The sequence below is a fragment of the Telmatherina bonti genome, assembly GCF_933228915.1.
Source record: "Telmatherina bonti genome assembly, chromosome: 15".
In the NCBI taxonomy this organism is placed as follows: Eukaryota; Metazoa; Chordata; class Actinopteri; order Atheriniformes; family Telmatherinidae; genus Telmatherina; species Telmatherina bonti.
Window position 1 is genome coordinate 10503246 of NC_136613.1, and position 16447 is coordinate 10519692.

General features: G+C 38.5%; 1 protein-coding gene across 1 annotated transcript in view; it reads left to right on the top strand.

Moving 5' to 3' along the window:
- Positions 1-261: 261 nt before the first annotated feature.
- arhgap20 (Rho GTPase activating protein 20) overlaps positions 262-16447 on the top strand; it is a gene marked incomplete at its 5' end in the record, with an annotated part of 55479 nt that continues 39293 nt past the window's right edge. The window contains one exon of the mRNA XM_079254825.1: positions 262-378. Coding sequence (XP_079110951.1) covers positions 262-378 — 117 coding nt within the window. The remainder of the gene's footprint in view (positions 379-16447) is intronic.

Here is a 16447-nt window from a genome sequence, read left to right on the forward strand (position 1 = left end):
ACAGAAACCTAAACGGAGATTTCATTTATGAAAATCTCTTATTTCTTGTTTGTTGAAGTAAAGTTTGCGATACCATTTAGTCCTTCATGGAGCTGCAACGCTGCTGGTGCACATGAGTTTCTGAACCTGAGACCTGAGAAGAAGAGGAGGAGATAAAGAGTAAGGAAGAAACTGAACTTAAAGAGGGAGGAGGCAGGAGTCGGAGTGTTAGATTGAGCGGATGTCAGTTTAGCTGCTTCAGACTGTCAGTGCAGACCCATGATGCCAGAAGGAGGACAAAGGTTTTCTGACCTGGAGATGTTAGTTGGGATGGAGGACGAGCAAGTGGACGCTGCCAGGAGCAGAGCTGGGAGCTGTGTGGAGTTCCACAGCATCAAAGTACGTTTTCTTCTTTCCTCTCTAAAATGTTAAAAAAGTTTGACCTGTAGGTTGAGACAGCGTACACAAAAATCAACATCCATCATGTTTAAGACTTCCAGGCTGACTTTAGAACTGAGAGCTGCAGAAACCAGACTGCATAATGGGAAGAATATTCCACAAATATCACAGAAATACACCAAAATAAGTTTTATTGTGCTGACTTGCTGCATTTCAGAAACAATCAAAGAGTTTTGAAATATTAGTGCCGACAGTATCACAGAAAATCAAAACATGATTTAAGTGCAGATACAATAAATACTGAGTTATTTAAAGGAGTTTTAAGTTAACTTGACATACAAGTTACTGTAGTGCTTGTACTAAAATATTTGCACCGTAGCTTCCATCAAAGCAGAAGTTAAATCTTTCTTTTCCGAGGCAGGTATAAAAGTAAAACCATGTACTGTTAACCACATGTTGAAACACAGATCAAAAGCACTTTGTTTTTGTAATCTTGGACTCATGGTGTGTGTTTTCTGCTGATGGGAAACTCTGCAATTCAATAAAGTGCAACTAATGTAGGTAGCATTTAGACGGATAAGTTCAGTCGTTATTACAACCACTTCTCTGTGCTTCAGTTAAAGCCAGCAGACCAAACCAGATCTGGACGTGATTGGAAAAAGACGGAGCTGGGCTGTGTTGCCAGATGCCTAAACTTCTGCTGAGGCTTGGCCTGAGCCAGACATCTTTTCTACGGGTTTCTCACTTCTGCTCTTTTAAAAACTCACAATGCAGGTTGTAGCTTTTGGTAGTGATGTGATTCTGTAACGTGTCTTCATGCTGCACGACTTGCAGTTGAAAGCACAGACCTTTTCGGCGTCATTTGAGCTAATGACACTGGAATTCCAAAGTTAAAGCAAATGCCTTTGGTGTAAGGACATTATTCTCTTTGTCCTGCATTCTCTTTGGCAAATTCATCCTCAGGGCCTTCAAAAGCGTAAATAGAGGAGGATATGCTTCTATAAAGCTAAAGCATATTGACAGTCACTCAAGGAGTGCTTCTTGTAGTTTGTCCCTATTAGAAATACATTAGTTGACAGTTATTTATGGAAGCTGTTTATTGTAACAACTCAGTGCTCGACTATCAGCATGCAGTGCTGCATGATTTTAGTTGGAGGGGTGTTCTTGTGAAGGTAAAACTGAAGCCTGTTTTTGGTCAGCTCTGGTTATTTTGAACCTTTTATCCAATTTCTCTTCATTTGTAACCCTGGATCTTTTTACAAAGTGACTACCAAAGCCTTTCTGTGTTGTTATTGGATTTAATGTTGGAGTCATTGGAAGTATTGATAGCAATGTCAGAGAAACTTTACAGCAACACAGTCACCTGACTGCATTAAGTCATCTGACCAGCTTTATTCAACCTTCTTAACCAAATCATCAGCTGCATGTTGAACAATACCTGCCTGGCCAGCTCTGCATTGCATCACGCTGCAGAAGGAAGACACTGGATTGCCTCATTTTAAGTGCAAAATGGAAGGGATGTGAAGTATTGTGCGGCAGACAGAGAAGCGATTTGAACGTCAGTGTCAGCAGCATCAGCAGCAGCTCATCAGCGTATGCAGTTTGCTCCAAAGAAGAGTTTCTGTAGAGTAAATTTCTAAAAACTTTCATTTCCTTTCTAAAAAGCTGAAAATGTGTCTTTGCTTAGTCTTTTTGTCAGTCATTGTGCTTTCTGCATACACATACAATTTGTGCTGGTTGGATGCTGAAATGCGAGTGAAGTCCGGTGAAATCACGTGAGACTGGACTGGCTGAGAGGAATGCTGCTTTTCGGTGCAGTGTGAACGCCTGCTCTTTGTCCAGAAAAATGCCCACACAAGGCGGCTATTACAGCAAAACAAAAATATTCGTTTTCGGAATAAACTCTATGCAATTCAGCTTGCAGACTGTAAAAATGAATTTGCTTTGAGGAACATTCTTAATCACTGTCATGGCGGTGTGCATTGATCCACAGTGTTATTTAAAAACTGAGTGATTTACTTTGGTTAGTTTTTATTCGGTCACACTTTACAATACTGGACACAAACTTTGCTTCTTTAGGGAATGCCTCAGAGGTGAATCTAATGGGTAATGAACCAGTACTTACTGGTGACTACAAAGTTCAAGCTTATTTGGGACCTGCTGGCTAGTTTTTAGGAAACCCAGGAAGGAACAAGTCAGTGACTAATATATACTTAACCAGTACTTACTGGTGACAGCAATGTCTGAGCTTATTTGGAAACGACTGGTCTTCATGGCAACCAGTAAACACTGGTTAATACCCTTTAGTTCCTGATTCACCTTCAGGCTTTCTCTAGTAACAAAGCAAATTTTGTGTCCAGTATTGTAAAGTAATAACCGTTTTTCAAACTGAAGATTTCAACAACAGGCACTGAGTTAGCTACTATTTCTTTAAAACTGCTATTTTTACAAGTTTTTTTGCAACAAAAAGTTATTAAATACCAATTTCCCAAGTAATTTTTGCTTGATTTCATCAAATCTATGGTGCTGACCTTTTAAAATAATGACACGTGCAGCATGACCACATGGTAATTCTCATAACGGCGAGATATTCAACCACAGACTAAATTCATAAGACGATTACTTACAATGTACAAAACAAAAAAACATGATATAGATTATAATGTACTGTTAGCAACAGCTGATAACAATATTTTAGAAAGGAAGCTGTGCATGAATGGATGTATCACAACACTGGTAGGACACAAAGATGTTGGAGAGGTTGAGAAATTACAGGAAAACTTTTCAGTCTTATGAGGAAACTGGAATGAGTCAGTTTCTTACTTGCAGCTGTCGGAGCAGTTTTAGAAAAACAAGGAGGAATTCTGGCAGGTGAGCTCAGCAAAGACATGACCAGAACAGGAGCCACAGTTGAGCAAACTTTTGCTGAATTAAGAAACTCATACCTCAAATATAGTCATTTTATACAGCATCGCTGCACAGTAAATATTTCAGAAACCTTGCAAAAACTCTTCATTCATGTATGCAATATTACCTAACTATTCCTGATTATCTTGTTTCATTTATTTCACTTTTATATCAGAATTTCTTACTTATTTTATACTTATTTTATGTTTTAAACTGTGTTTTATTCATGTCTGTGCGTCATCACCTTGTTCTGCAGTGGATCGCTGATGAAATTTAGCTGAATAAGCTGAATCTGACGTCATAAACCGGTCAGTTGATCAAATGGCAATGATTTGCTCTTCTTTGGGCTTTTTTCTGGGTGACTGCTAGATCAGCACCCCTGCTGATTTTTCTCTACTTTTCCATACTGAGAAAGCCATCACTGCCCTCTAAGACACTTCTTGAGGTTAAATATGTGCAAAAATGAAGAAGGAATAACACATTTAACCAGATGATAGAATGTGTGCTTTAAAGCAGACACATTTCTGCATCTGGAGCACAAGAGCACGACAACAGCTACGTAATTCAGCGGTCAACGGGGTTTGGAGGGTCTGTTTGTGTCTGATCCGGCATTAACTATCACCAACATGCACACAAACGCACACAAACACACGCACGGAGTTAAGAGCCTGAAGTCCGGGAGCCCTGAAGCTGAGTGTATCATTAAAGTTATCTCCTGACTCTTTCAAGTATATCATTACTGCGGCCCAAGTCATAACAAATCCAGCCATATTGATGCACTGTATATGCATTTAGGAATGTGCCTGTGTATACATTCAGCCCTGCGAGTGTGAGTAAGAGGGTTCAGCGGGGTTGGCAGCCATGCTATATGAAAGTATGCAATTATTCTCACGTGATTGATTAATTCTTAAGATGACTAAAAAAGCGTTTCTTAAAATGAACTTTTGAGGCGAGTTTAGCTTGAAGGTAAAATCCGGGGTAGATAAAGGCAGGTCGGTAAAGTCTAGCGAAGGAATTATGTCAACGAGGGTTAGTATTCCCACAAACATAGAAGCGCAGATGTGTGTGCGTGAAAGATTCCTCTGGGGAATGGGTTCTTTATCTCTTTAGAGTGTTCCTATTTGAAGGAGAATCCCACCCAAGTCCTCTAAAGGCCGAACAAATTGAGAAACTAAAAGATCAACTCGCAATGTTTCAAACTGAGAGGTCAGACCTTACAGAGGTAAAACCTCAGTGCTGGTATGAAGAAGGCCGGGAATGCATTTGATCTTGTATTTTTAGCATCAGCACTACAGTAAACTTGAATTATTAACACATGTTTGGTCCATTTTTAGCGTGAAGAACAAGGAAAAGGTGAGTCTTTGCACCACTAGGGATGACATCTGGATTTATAGATGCAGGAATGCATCTTGCCTGACATGTGAACGTGAGACGGACGGCTATGAACAGCTTTCAGTCTGGGCATGGCTTGAGCAGAGTTCAGACCTGAGACACAGACCAAAAGAGACAAAAAATGAACACTTAAGACTTGACATGAACTTGAGAGCTCTAAGGCTTGACCTACGGAGGACTTCACTCCCCAAAGACTTGAAACGTGAGCTCAAAAACATTCAAGTGTCAGAATTTGACCTGAAAAAAGAGCAAATAATAATATATATATGAAAGGCAGGCAAGCATGGAAGCTGCCTTTCATTTAGCTCTGCCTTAAGACGAACAATCTGCTGTAAAAAAATCGAACTTGAGACTGAAAGTGTTAGATCTGATTTTATTGAAACTTTCCTTGTTTGACTCGTAACTTAAGGCTTGATGTTGTCATATTGCTTGCAGTTTGATTGGATTTAGACCCTTTACACTGCAAAAACTCAGCCTTAAAGAACAAGAAAAAATATACAAAAATGAGGTAAATGTTGCTGAAAATAAGGTAAATTATCTGCCAACAGAACAAGAAAATTTGGCTTGTCAAGCTTTAAGCTTTTCTTTGACACAAGCAAAACTTCAACACTTGCACCTCAGTAGTTTCTTCTCCATAGCTGGAGGGAATTTCACCATTTGGATCAAACAGAAAGATGTCAGTAATTGCACACTGTTCAATCCAAGTCAGAGCCAAGATTTAGCTTGTTTTGCAGTCAGCTAGGGTGTTTTTATTATTGGAATTTCTCCCGGCTTCCCCCGTGCAATGGGTGGCCTCGCTGTGGCCACTTCACATGTCATCATCGGAGCTTTGCTTCCCCAGAGACAACAAGAGCAAAGGATTCAATGTCAGGTTGCATTACCTCTACTTGGCTTCAGACAGACTTCGTGACACGGCTGGTTGTGAAGTGTGAGACATCGAGGTGGCGGCAGTAGGTATTATGCTGGCTGTAAGAGGAGGGATTACGCCCCATTGATTCTGCATTCCCAGGTTGGCGAGATGTAGGAGAAGGAGGAGGGGGAGAAAGGGTGACAGAAAGGTGTTGGCTAGTTAGAAAGAAAGGATGAAAGCTGAAAAAAGAGGCGAGACGAGAGGAGAGAAGAGGATAAGGTTTTTGATGAGATGCTATTTGGCAGGTTTTGGCCGCTCTGAAAACTTTTACAACTACAGTGGAAAAGATAGCTCCCTCTACTGCCATGTCCTCAATAATGCTGAAAACAGCGTTTTAAAGCACGAGTCTTTATTAAATCTAAACCGATGTTTAATTACAAGATTGCTTGATCAGGCTGATATTGCAACTGTTCTCTGTTTGACTTGATTTTGTGCCACAGTAATTATCTGATTACAAATAAAAAACACTTTATGATGTACAGAATAAAAAACAGAAGGATATAATAAGGCTTGATTAACAGACTTCTAAAGAGAACCATAGGATGCAGGCAGAGAAAAATGAGTCTTTGGCTCATTAGTGGTTTGCATTTTTAGAAACACAGCAAGTGGCTTATCGTCACTGGAGGATTACTGTGCCTTTCAGCGATACAAGCATGACATAAATGTGAGTGATAAACATCTTTCACTGTGAGTTCAGGCCTCTGTAGTGTAGAGATTTTGCACCTTATGCACACTAATAATGCAAATGAAAGCAGTTCTTGCTGTTTCAGGAATATGCACAGACTCCAGCCACATATAGAGTACTGTACTAAGCACTTTGAACATCTCCTTATCCATTTTGGTGCCTTTTAGTTAGAAAATTTGCAAACTATTTGCAAATTTACTCTCAGATTGTGTTGTGCTGATAAGGATGTGCAACAAAAAAACCAAGACATGCTTCTGGACAGAACAGGTGGAAAACTGAGAAAGGTTTTTGTTCTCTCTTCACTTTGAGTTTGCAGCGTCTCGTGTGACCATTCGCCTCGCAGTTAAAATGCCACAGATACTACTGAAAAGGAAAAAAGTGACAAAGGAATGTGAAAAGTGTTTCTTTGCGTTGCTACGGCAACGCCGTCAAACACAACCACTGTGGTATCACCACATCCCGCTCTCCTGGGAACTCTGCAGCAGATGGGCTTCTCCTGATGATATCCAGAGCATTAGAGGAGATGGAAGACTGGAGTGGGCTTTACCCTTTGTTGTTGTAGTGTGTGAGTACATTTGTGTGCATGTGTTTGTGTGTGCACATGCTCCTTAGCAGTGTGCATTCCTAAGCTATCCGTGTAGTAATATGGTCATTACATTGGCTTATTGTTGTAGGTTTTTGATGGTGATCCAGTGTAAAAACTTGTGCAGGTCTATTTTTATCACTTCGCACACATGAGCAGGATATGCAGACAGAATAAAAAAGATATAATATTACCTGAGTTATGAGATGAAAATGATATACGGGGTAAAAGAGCCAGCGAGGAGATGTGTATGGGGTGACACCAGACAAAAACAGACCCAAATAAGAAGGAAAAAAAGATCTCTGACACAACGGAGAGAGTGATTCATCACTAAACCTGAGCACTATCTAGGACTGGAAATCTCTGGGATGGGATACAGAGGAAAAACTGAAGGGGAAAAATGGATCGTGATATATTTTATTGCTTGGAGGAGCGTGCAGCGGGATGTAGCTAGAAAAATGCCTTTTATAGGAGAATGGGATTTAGGTCAGCTTCAGGTGGCAGGATTTTACAAACTTTTAAAGATCTTTAAAGAATTTGGAGTGTGGTGTTGTTATTTATTCTTAAACAGAGCTACAATATTAGCAAGACAATCAAGTTTCTCAAATGTGTGATATAGTGGCAGCTATTGAAGGTAAATCAGCTCTGATGATGACGATCAAACTTTATTGTGTTATTTATTAAATGGGAAACATTTGTTTCATGATTACATGGACAATAAACTGCCTTGTCTGTTTTGAGACTTCCTTTCCACATCTAAATTATTATTAAAACAATTTATCACCATAGTTTTTTGTTAAAATTACTTCTTGAACAAGCTTGTTGAGCTGAGGATTTGCAGACATTCAGGTTATAAACAATAAAATCTCTTCGCGTATCAATGCGAAGATGAGTTCTGCATGTTTTGTTGCTCTGCTTCCTGTTTCAAAGCAGCTTCATGCCGGCTTGATAACATCAGATGTATTGTGCCACTAATCATCACTGCACCAATCTTGTCCAGCAGAAGCTTTCCGTGAGTCAGATAACAGCTTTATCTCCTGCACTTGCAGCAAAATGTTGCACCCTAGTGAGGCGCACAGCCGCAGAAGCACAGAGATTCGGTGGCTGGATATGAGTTGTGGTTGCTGGTTAAAGATGTTCACTGCACATAAATCTTACAGCTAATTGTTGTACAGACAGAAAGGCATCACAGAGCGCTGATAGCTTCCATAAAGAGTTGGTTGCAGTTCTGCTGCAGAGAGAAGAAAAGGAGATTTAAAATCTATGCTCAAAGACATGAAGTGTAAATCAAATTTCTTTTTTTAAATATATTTTATTTAAACCCTACATATATAAACCCATATGTTTCTGAACTAAACACACTTTCAAATGTCAATACTGCCATTAAAAAGACCACATTTAAGATGACCGAGACAAGGTTTTGGATTTCTGCTTGTTGGTAAGGAAGAAGAAGAAGAGCTACTTGGTGAGAAACTACATGGCAGAGAGATAGTTTGAAGGTTACAGAGAAACAAAGAAAACACAGAGATGATGAACCGCTCAGAGCTAATTTTAACCCATGATTCTTTATATGATGCCACATTTTCTTTTCCAAGGTAGCTGGAGTTCTGTTATGGCAACAAAGGCTTTAATGACTTCTGTGAGTGCTTACATTTTACCTCTAAGTGTGTGTGTATGTGTGTGTGTGTCTCGTGAAGGCGAACTGCCAGGAAATCAGCTGAAGTGTCTATTCGTCTTCTTTGCATGATTATCTTTCCCTTTCTTGTTCCGAAAGTCCTAATAAAACACCGGTTTTGTCTGCACAACACAACAGTTTCAGTTTAATCTGTTTATTAGTTTGTTTGTCTGTTTTACTGATCCTAAAAGTGCTGAAGACTTTGCTGTTGGGAGGGGATTTACTGTTACTTCCTGGCAGCAAAGATGGTCAGTTTTATGAAAGAAATACAACACAATGGGGAGGCATTTCCTTTCATTTGACATTCATAATGCTGCTGCTGCTGATGATGATGATGATGCAAGCAGGTTGGATGAGCTCCAGAAGAAAGTGAATCAAATTACAAAGAACATTCAAGACCAGCAACCCAATAAATGATGCGAACATTCAGTTCTTGTTCGTTAGATACAAGACGGGGCAACTTTATGTGTAACTGTGGCCAAACAACTAGATCGGATCACTTCCAAAACAGCAACAATTACCTGCGCTATTGTGAGAGTGTGAGAATCGGCTTTAGTGTATCAAAGCTGCATTAGTGGCTCACAAAGGACAAACAGGACATTCAACCAGGAAGGTCATAATGTTTTGACTTGCCAAAAAAAAAAAAGCAACAAAGCTTATTGACACAAGCCAATTGTGTACTTACCAGCAGCAAAAAAGGCACTTAAGGCCACTCAGCTTCTTGTAAAAGTTGTTGCCAAATTCTTTCTTTTCATTAGAAAGTGAAATAACACAATCATTACTGAATCTGTTTTATTTTCAGTTATGAACAATCGCCACCTGGAAGGTCTTTCCTGGGAAATGATTACTGCTGATGCAGCAAAGGAAGTGGTGCATTTTACCTCTCATTCATCATTACAACTGAACAAAACAGGAGACCAGTCGGCTGCTCAAGCGGTGACTTGGGTCATAGATAAATGGGAAGAGTAAATAGCATCAATCATGACTCAAATGTTTTCCTTACAAACTGACAAGAAAAATAACCACAAACTGCTCCAACTACAATAAATAGACCCCAACCAGGTCGAATTATCTCATAAGAATCTTATCAAACCTTCCACACTGCATGTCTTCACAGCTTCACACTTGTGTGAACAAGTTTTAATAAACACTAAATGTGGTATAAAGTGAACACACATACACTTTGATGTTTGTCTTAATGGAAATCAGGAACCCTTCAAGCAGCTGATACTTTGTCAGGTTGGCCATGATGAGCTGAGATGTGCTGGAAGTGGCATGACTTCTTTTCAGTTGTCTCACTCTGTGGTGCTTTTTCAGTTCTGAAAGTTTGTTTCAAGGAGACATGAGTCAGACTTTTTAAAGGGAAGTAACCATGTTTCTCCACCCAGCCCAGTAATAAAGCAATCGGGCCAAACGCCTGCAGCCTTTTGTAAATAATGCAACTCCGGCCTGATTTTCATTGTGCCAGCGTGCGAAAACAGAAACATTTTAAAATAATTACAATTCAGTAATGTGCAGCCTTGCTTCCTGGTAGTTCTTTTATCTTCCTCCATTTTCGCACAGATTTTTTGTTTCAAAAAGACACAATTGTCCCTGATGAACCAGAAAAGAATGTCAAAAAATGACATTAAATTGTCTTTTTGTTTATCCTCATGATTTGATTTGATTACAGTATTGCTGTATGAAAAAACATTACTGCTTTTTTTGCTTTTTATGTATAGAGAGAGAGACACTCGCCCACTGTAACATTAAAACAGCTGGCAAGGTCAATATCATGCTGAAAAAAACCCCTCCTATATGTGGATGTTACTTTTGAAATTTTCCAGTGACGGATCAGTCTTTAAACTAACTGGATCAGATGGCATCTGTGGGAACCAAAGCCAATCTACAAAAGACCCTCATTGGAATTTCATATCCTTAATGTCCTCAGATGTCCATGTCCTGATTGGTTTGAGCTCTTTTCATGACTTGCTCAATATTTCTTATCATACTTTTTATGGGTAAACATCATGTAAGGAATACTGCACGTTGTGGTGTTTTCCGTGTTGTGCTTTAAAACAGTTTATATCATGGATAATACTAATGCCAACTATTGTGCATTATTTTCATACATGCAGTATGCATGTATATATGCTGCATATATATATTTGTATATATATATATATATATATATATATATATATATATATATATATATATATATATATATATATATATATATATATATATATATATATGTATATATATATATATATATATGTATATATATATATATATATATGTATATATGTATATATATATATATATATATATATATATATATATATATATATATATATAGATACATAGATAGATAGATGATATATATATATATATATATATATATATATATATATATATATATATATATATATATATATATATATATACATAGATAGATAGATGATATATATATATATATATATATATATATATGCACATGCAGTTTAATGAGTTCAATCACTGTAATATCACTTTGTTGCCAGCGTCACCATAGCAACCCATTAATCAGCTGGTTCAGATCAGCTGGTTTTTGACAGACAGATGAGAGAAACATGCTGTAGCCTGGAAAACAGTTATTTAGCATAAAAACCACATCGAGGCCAACTTAAAGTTTTTATACTTAAGCATGTTCATTAAGTTTTGTAAAAAAAAAAAAAATGTTGTAAAACTTTTACTGTGTAGGACATTGCTGATTTTCTGTTCACACCAACGATTCTTTAAAAAAAGGGCCATGATTCTATTAAACAATGCTATTTTTCTGTCTGCTCAGGAGTCTTTACTGTTAACATTACATTTCTCAAATAATGTTATTCTCTTTAAGAGACTATTAATACTTTTATTCTTGTCAAATGCACTGCTGCTCACAGCAGCAGACATCAGCTTTACTGTGCATATATAAGAATAAAGTAAAATAGAAATGTGTAGATCATCTTTAGATGTGATCTAAGATGATCTAATACCTCATTCTGGCTGCAACATTGTGACTCTGCATTGCACTTATACTCAAACTGCATGTTGTAGCGCTTATAAATGCTTTCACTTGACCATGAATGTTTTTTCTAATAAAAACAATTTTTGTTTATGAAATGGAGATTTTCTTGTTTTGGTGTAAAATAACTGATCAACATAAGATGTGTAAGTCCCTCAATTACGTCAAAGAAATCTCTTCTGTTTGGAGTTTCAAACACTAACATTACTTCAGCGTACGCGGGGCATATCAGCGAGGAGGCAGGTGTTTGTCATACATACAGTAAAACACGCTACACTCCCCCAGATGTTGACACAGCAGGATGGTTGTTTTTTCAGGGCACCAGGCCAAAAGTCCTATCTACATTTGGCTCCCGACTGCAGCTGCACGTTTCTCTCCCACTTTGTTTTGACAGAGCACATGACTGAATGTGCTGCTACAACAACAAAAAAAGAGAATCAGGGTTCACTCCTCTGCAGTCCAGTTAAAAATATCAACAGACGTTCTCCAAATGCAGAATGGAAGACAGCTTGTTGTGTGTTTCTGTGTGCAACTAACACAGTTTTGTGACTGAAAGTGTGTGTAAGTTAGCTCAGTGGAGTTGTGTGTCAAGAGACGGTGTTTGCGCATGTGTCCTTAAATTAAGGCAGGATAATTGTGGCCAGAAAATAAAGAGGAAAAAAAAAGTTTTGTACTGTAGATCCTGGTTTATTTCTGGCGCTGCACAAGCGAGAAGTGCCATCTAGTTCAATTAAGACACGCACACTCAACCACACACCCAAATCCCCGCCTTTTTAATAAAATCCAGACTGCATCTTGCCTGTTTTTACACAGTCAGTAAAGCCAGAAGTGGGGAAAATTACAGCTGAGCTGTTCATCCAATCAGCTTTCCTCTTCCAGCCCTGCACAAGTTGTCATACATCTCCCTCATCATCTGCTTTCAACTGATTCTTTATCTGTGGGGTTTTATTTCAGTTTTGTTTTGTGAGCAAAAAACAGATGCCATTTTTTTTCACATGCTAAATGTAAACATGAAACACAGACAACATTTTTCTTCTGACCTGAGATCAGGACTTTTAGCCATACTGGAGAATTACAAGACTTTGCTTTCTGCACTCATGTGAGCTGCATCCATGCCCAGCTCTCGCTGCTGGATGATCTATGACCTTTAGACTGTTGGTGCTGAGATGTTTGCTGTCAGCAGAGGAAGCTCTTTTTGCAATCATGCTTGTGTAGATACACAGTTTTTTTTTTTTCATTCTGGGTTGAGCATCCACTAATCCTGACCTGTGGTGGACTGAAGGCTTTGACCTCTCCACCTTTAACCCCTGCAGGGCTGATAAGGCTCTGCTGGTAGCGATAGCAACCAACAGAAAGCGCCCTGTGGATGCTTTGAATATGAGCACTGACTAATGTGACGACAACACAACACACACAAACACAAATGCACAAAACAAAAAAACTCTGGCAGAGAGTCTTTACAACCACACATGCACAACTACACTGTGACTGATAACAGGATGAAGCTCCTGAAGTGTCCATAAACACACTTATGCCCCTTCCCCTTTTCCTCTCGGAGGTCCTGATTGATTGGCTTTTTCTCTCCCGTCTGCCTGTCTGACTCCTCGTGCGGAGAGCAAGAAGGCAAACTGTTCCTGCTGTGTTTTCAGACACATTATTGATAGAATAATCTAATACAGGCTGATACCGTTTGAGAAACGATCTTTTAAAGCAAATAAAACATTCTGTAGGCTGTGCGTCATAGTCAGAGGTGTCATCACTGTTAAAATTAACAGAAAAATTACTCAGTGTACTCATATTTTATCAAAGCTTTCTATTTTTTTTCATGTATAGAAAGGGAAAATGTGTTAAAACATGAATCAGATGTTTTAAAGATCTCTGTGCTGTATGATAGCTGCATGTGACTTGCTCAATGTATCACTCAGCCACTGTGTCTTTAACATGTGAAGGGGTCTACCAGGTTTAATTAACCCGAGTTCATAGAAATAATACAAGTGAAATTAGCAAAACCTTTTTTAACAACATTACATGTGATGGTGAGATTTAAGAAAAGCTGGATCCTGGTTTTATTCCTCAGCAGAAACATTGCCCCCTTTTACTTATTTGTTAACACCATATGAGATATTGTCACCATAATCTCACCAGAATATTAGCTCTGACACTTGTCCACTGGTCAAACGGCCATAATGCCTCTCTGTGGTTATAGAACTTTGATCATTATTTTATATTAAGTCAGATGATAAGTGACATCATGACACAAATTGAATTTAAGTTGTTTCAGTAGCAAGAGATCAAAATGAGACTATGTCACATGCTGATTTGTTCATATAATAACAAAAAACATAGACAACATAATCAAATGTTTTTATTTCTGAGCTCATTCTTCAAAGACTGTGTCTTACTTTACATTGAGCTTAAAATCTGAATAGAAACCTGAAAGATGCATTAAAGCATGAGATTGTGGAAACATTTCTTTTGTCTTCCACTTTTTATTTCCCTAAAATGACCAGTGGTTAAATTCAACTCTGCGTCGCTACATGCTACATTTGTGGGTATCAGCATAAATATCATCACACCAAAATAAAAAAAAAGTATTTGTCAGAACCAAGCAAATGTAAATAATTTCACGTTAAGCCTGTTTTAGATAAGTTTGAATCATTTTTACAAAGTAGATCAGTTCATGGCTGCATAGTGGCATATTGGTTAGCACTGTGTCCTTGTCTGGGGCTAGGTTTGGTCAGTGGCCTTTCACATGTTCTCCCTGTGTATGTGTGGGTTCTCACCAGGTACTCCAGCTTCCTCCCACTGTCCAAAGACATGCATGTTAGGTTGATTGGTTACTAGATTGATTTGTGAGTGTGAGTGGTTGTCTCTGTGTGGCCCTGCGATGGACTGGTGAGCTGTCCAGAGTGTACCCTGCCTTTCGCCTAGAGACTGCTGGGATAGGCTCCACGACTGTTAATTGGACTAAGTGATTAGGATAATGAGTGAATGTAGATCTGTTCTACTGATCAGTGAATTTAGAGTTACTGAACATAACTGCAGCACTGGCTTAGGAAGTAGACCGTCATAGCTTCACCCACCTTCCCTCCAGTGTCGGCAACACAGATGTATAAATGTTTGATGGTGGTCATGACAGGCTGTTGGCACGTATCGGCAGCCAAACGTCAGTCTGCCACAGGGCAGCTGTGGCTAAACATGCAGCTTTTTCAGGCAATTTAAGCTTTTATTTTGTAGAAAAGTGTGAGGATTATTAAAAACAATGTGAAGGGCGAGTCTAAAAGCTGTGTTTTTTACTCAAATTTAAGTTGTCTGTGTCAAAAATGGAGTAAGAGCACGATAATGACTTGAGTACTTGATTGTTTCCTGTCTTGACGGATCACCTAGCTGGTATTTTTAATTTAATTATCAAAGCAGCAGTGAACAAAGTTCAGTTTCAATTTATTTATTTAAAAGGGAAATGCACATTAATGAATATTAAAAAAAATGTAATTGTGCTAGAAGCAATGGCTAATGTAAAACAATATAAATTGTGACAAGGATTATCCACACATATCAATGAAAATTCAAAACAAAAGAAGGAGATCAGGATTTAAAGCAAGTTGACATCAGAACTTTGTTTCTGCTCTCCTCTGTGTTGCCTCTCCTCGGAGACAGACTTGTCATACCGGTTACCACGAAGGCTGTCAGAACAAAAGCAGTCAATGGAAAATAACCTTTTCCTTTCTTCTTACCTTAACACATCACTTACCCCCAGGACAGAATGCCGTCTAGTACTCATGCATATTTAACATACCTTCTACTTTTGCAACAGCAGAAGTAGAAAATGGGGCTGCTGTTTCAGCGTTGCGAGGTGATGAAAAGTCAAGCCAACATGAAATTGTCCCCCAAAGAAAATGCGTATGGTTTTAATTAAAACTGAGACACTGACTTGCGTTGGCCCAAACGACAATATTTTCCCCCTAATATTTTCTAATGAGTCCACCTTGTCGAGCTGTCAGACATGTTGCTGGAGAGCTGACGGGGTCACCAGTTTAAACCCCCCTTAGAGGGCTTAGCTGCTGGGCCGGATATGAGCATATATTAAATGTCTCACTCTGGTTAGTGACATTATTGCCTTCGGTTGCTGATGGCAGGAGGGCAGATTGATTGATTGCATGGCTGCTGATGAAAGACTTGAAATGTATATTTGTGCAAACAGTTATCATGTTGTAATTTCTCTACTTTCTCTCAGCTTCAATGGTCATCTTAAACAATAATTGGGCAACAAATGCTCTTAAATCAAATACAACAACAACTTTTATATCTTTTATCCTACTTTATTAATAAATGATAACAGCCTTTTGAGTCATAAACCCAGTGGATTGTTGATGATTCATGGAAAATGTATGTCATTGTTTTCCAAAAGATCTCCTGAAAATGATTCATCATTTAAAAGTTTTAACTAAACCTCCACCAACATGAAAAAAGTGCTCCTGCTCAGTGTCTCAAACTGACCAACTAATCCTCTGCACGGAGGTCAAACTGCTTGAGAGGAATTCTTGCTTCCAGCTGTCACATTTCACTTTCCCCCAGAGTCTTTACGGCTCTCATTGCTTGTAAATTGTGGTAATCTTTCTTTCAGTCCTCTTTGTAGAAATAGATGCAGTGAAAGATTGTATGGGATTTATGTTTTCCCAGAAAATAATGTATAAGCATCACGTTTCAAATGCTCACATGATGTGTATGCTCCAAAAGTAGGCCAAATGTAGGGAGAAATGAGACACCGGGGCTTGATGATGTGGTGAAAGAGGAAATAAACTCAGAAGACGACATTTCTTTTAGATTTGGGCAAAAACTTCATGTTATCAAATTGTTTGTCGAGAAGATATTTGCTCTGTGTTGTT